The following is a 4,015-nucleotide window of genomic DNA, read 5'->3' as shown; positions in this document are numbered from 1 at the left end:
AACTAGCTCTGTAGACCAGGCTGGTCTCGAACTCACAGAGATCCGCCTGCCTCTGCCTCCCGAGTGCTGGGATTAAAGGCGTGCGCCACCACCGCCTGGCCTCTGCAGATATTTCTGCTACTCCCTTTGAGAGGTCTGTCAGCAACCAGGTGAAATGAGACTGGAAGAAGAAAAACTGGAGCTGGAGGCCACCTTCCCCATTCCAGAGCAATGACCACCCCACTCCCAACACGTCCCTCAATTGAAAAGAACAAGACCACACAGTCAGTGCAATGACCACCCCACTCCCAACACGTCCCTTGATTGAAAAGAAAGAGACCACACAGTCAGTTGGTGGGCCCGTCTGGCAAGATGGTATTTAGGCTGCAAAGCCTTTACACACACACACACACATACACACATTGCTGGAACATTGAGCATGGACTGCAACCCCACCCAACATCCCCAGTCCCAAATGCAGAGTAGCCAGGCTTCCAAACATAAATTAAAAAATAAAATGAAAAGAGTTGGTCTCTGGGAGGGAGAGCTCATGCAGAGTTGAAGGCAGATGCCCCTGGGAGCCAGGGCCAAGAAGAAAAAAAATCCATGCCCTTCCCTCAGGATCTTTCCCCCACAAGGGCCTCTGGCCATATGATGGGGGTCATCAATACCAGCCATAGATAGGCTCCTAGCCCTCTTAATGTCCATCTCCTAAAATATTAGATTAGGTGCCAGCCTCTATTTTCCCACCACAACCCAGGGAGTGAATGGCATTCTGGAAGGGAATGGAAGTAGGTGCAGCCCGTAGGTCTTTAGTTGGCTTCTCCAGGTTCTAGGTCCGGGTCAGGGGACCCCACACATTCCTTGCTGAGCCGTACAATTTCCTGGGATAGAACTTCCATGTCCTAAGAAACAAATGATCCATCAGGAGCTAGAGAAGGGGACAAAGGGCGCAGTAGCTCTGGTAGCAAATATGAGATGTTATCTGTAGTTAAATGGACTGTTGGGTTAACCAGAGCCCAGTGGTATCAGGCCTTGGATGGGAAGATCCACCACCTTCTCATCTAACAAATGTCCACTTGCTTCTCCAAGGTAGGACCTGGGTATGACTCCCTTAGTGATGAAGGAATATTTGGGTGGGTGGGGGAATCATTGTGTGGGTGAACTCATCAGGAATCTTTGGCAGACAAATAGGTTCACAAATGAACTTTGTAGAGGACAAAAAGGTAGGTAGGCGTGTGACATGTAGGTGGGGGAAAGGGTGATTGCTGAATAGATGAAAGAATGATGCATCACCGGCACTCGCCTTTAATCCCAGCACTAGGGAGGCAGAGGCAGGTAAGTGGATCTCTGTGAGTTCGAGGCCAGCCTGGTCTACAGAGTGAGTTCCAGGATAGGCTCCAAAGCTACACAGAAAAACTCTGTTTTGAAAACAAAACAAAACAAAAAAACTGAATGGATGAGTGGTGGAAGGACAGATGGGAGAGTGGTAGGCTCAACTGGTAAGCTGATCAGAGGGTAGAAGAGGGGAACACGGAAGGATGGCCGATGAGCAGAAGGTGGTATTGGGAGGACAAGGGCAACTAGGAAGGGCACGGCCAAGGACTGTGGGTAGGGAGGCAGGTGGTCCACACTCGCCTTGTGCAAGTGCATATTCTTGGTGAGCTGTTCCTCCAACATGTTCTGCAGCTTCTTGTTCATTTCCCGAAGGTTCTCATCGCCTGGCTTCACTAGGTCTCTCAGGACACTGCCCAGTCCACTTCGGTCTGTGTGGCCTGCTGCCACAGACACATCTGCAAGGGTCCAGGCTGAGCACCGCCCCCTCGGCAGAGCCAGGGGCAGGGAACAGGAGAGAGTAGGCAGAGCCAGAGGAGACAGGAGAAAAACAAAGAGCAGGCAGGAGGGGAGGGAGAAAAGCAATGTTATGTTGGGGGCAGAGGCTTAGATAGGTGAAACCCAGCTGTCATTAGTCATGTGACTCAAAAATAGGGATAATTCTGAACTCATGGTGCTGGGAACATATATATGACTGCATGTGACACACAGAGCGCACAGTAAACCCTCAGAGCATGTCAGTGGGTATTGCTAAACTAGGAAAAATCAGGAAGTAGGGGAAGATTTGAAAGTAAGGAATAAAAGAAAGGAGAGAGAAGGTAGCAGATAGGAGAGGAGGGTATAGTCATGGAGGTCAGAGAAGAGAACAGGAAGGAAGGTATAACAAATGAAGATGTTCGGCTAGGTACAGTCACGCACACCTGCAAACCCAGCACCTGGAAGGCTGAGGCAGGACTGTTGAGAGTCTGAGGCTAGTCTATGCTACAAAGCAAGTACCAGCCCAGCCAAGGCAACAGAGCAAAATCCAGTTTCAAAGAATAAGCAAACAAATAAAAATGGAAACAGAATAATAGTGCTACTAAGTAGTGAAACAGAAAAAAAACATAAACAAATAGAAAGCAGGGGAGAAAGAAGGGTATAGAAGAAAAGTCCTGGGAAAACACTAGAGAATGCAGGGTTAGAAATGGTAAGGACAAAGGGAGGCCACGTAATAATGCAAAGCCTCCCAGCTTTCCCTCCATGGGTCAAGAAGAGAGCAGTAGCTGCATAGAACAGTGGAAAAGGGGGGGCAGGTGAAGGTTGCACTGGAGGTGAGGGCTGGGGAAGGAGCACTGACCAATTCGGCTGTCCATGACATAGGTCTCAATGATGGCGCTTTTCCGGCAGAGGTCCTCTGCCATAGAGGCACTGCTCACCTCCAGATGTTTCACCTGCAAGATGGTCCACCCCATCTCAAGCCCCTGAACTTGACATTGCCTCCCATGAGGATCCAGCCAGACACCCTTCCCACCTCCACCCCCATCCCAGGACACTTCACGAGGGGACTAGCAGGTAGACAGACAGCACCTTCTCCTCCAGCATCCATTTCTCCTGCTGTATCTCGGCCAGTCTCTGAAACAGCTCAGCTACCTCCTCATCTGAGAGCTCTGCCGGCCGAGGGGGCTGGGCCTGAGGACTGCTAGATAAAGACTACAAGAAAGAAGAGAGAGAAAATCTAGTCATTCTCAGCATCGCCCATCCACCTGAGTTAGGGGGTGGAGGCACGGCAGCGACTATGAGTTCTGAGGCAGCAGCTGAAGGCCAGACTTGGCACCCCTAGAAACTCCACATTTCCTTTGGCCCAAAGGGAGGCAGTGTTACCACCACCGCAAGAGTGCTACTGAGAGGGCGAAAGGAAGCAGATGACATCTAATTCCCAGATGACAGGAAATGGAAGCAACAGTAGAACAAGCTAAATGGTACCATTAAGAAGCAAGCAGAAAAATCTAAAGGTGGGATGTTTCCTACAGGTCAAATGGTTTGGTTTCTTCCACCAGCTGATGTCAGGAAAATAGCATCAGAACAGACACATAAAGACATAAGGAAAACATAAACAAGCAGCAACAACAAAAACCAAGGTCTACTCTGAAGCTGAATGTTAGCTTTTACAAAAAAAGGATACTTTAAAAGTCCTCTAGAAGGCCAGGCAGTGGTGGCGCACACCTTTAATCCCAGCACTTGGGAGACAGAGGCAGGTGGACCTCTGAGTTTGAGGCCAGCCTGGTCTACACAGTGAGTTTCAGGATACACAGAGAAACTGTGTCAAAAAAGCAAAAAAAAAAAAAATGTAAAACGTCCAACAAGGAATTGGAGAGATTGTTCAGTAGTGGTTAAGGGCACTCACTGCTCATGCAGAAGATCAGGAATCAGTTCCCAGAACCCATATAGCAGAGCACAACCGTATCCATACATATCCTGCTCTACGAATATGATGCCTTCTTCTGACCTCTGTGGGCATCAGGCACACATATGGTGCACACATATATGCATGAAAACCACACAAAAATAAACAAATACCTTGGCTATCCTGGAATTTGCTCTGTAAACCAGGCTTGCCTTGAACTCTGAGATTCACTAGCCTCTGCCTCCCTAATGTAAAAATTTTTAGTTAAAAATACTTTTCAGCCGGGCGGTGGTGGCGCACGCCTTTAATCCCAGCACT

The 4,015-nt window shown here is 48.9% G+C and overlaps 1 protein-coding gene across 7 annotated transcripts in view; it reads right to left on the bottom strand.

Annotated features, from left to right (window-relative positions):
• Positions 1 to 329: 329 nt before the first annotated feature.
• Positions 330 to 4,015, bottom strand: part of Gripap1 (GRIP1 associated protein 1) — a 34,426-nt gene continuing 30,740 nt past the window's right edge. For all 7 annotated transcript variants that reach the window (XM_005352786.3, XM_005352787.1, XM_026782008.1 and 4 more), the window contains 4 exons: positions 2,881 to 3,003; positions 2,651 to 2,744; positions 1,618 to 1,772; positions 330 to 884 (listed from right to left, as the gene is read on the bottom strand). In XM_005352786.3, the coding sequence (XP_005352843.1) occupies positions 792 to 884; positions 1,618 to 1,772; positions 2,651 to 2,744; positions 2,881 to 3,003 (465 nt within the window). In that variant the 3' untranslated portion in view covers positions 330 to 791. The remainder of the gene's footprint in view (positions 885 to 1,617; positions 1,773 to 2,650; positions 2,745 to 2,880; positions 3,004 to 4,015) is intronic.

This window comes from Microtus ochrogaster, chromosome 10, assembly GCF_000317375.1.
Source record: "Microtus ochrogaster isolate Prairie Vole_2 chromosome 10, MicOch1.0, whole genome shotgun sequence".
NCBI classification, from domain to species: Eukaryota; Metazoa; Chordata; class Mammalia; order Rodentia; family Cricetidae; genus Microtus; species Microtus ochrogaster.
The sequence above is the reverse complement of the archived record's forward strand: the minus strand, read 5'-3'. Positions and strand labels throughout refer to the sequence as shown.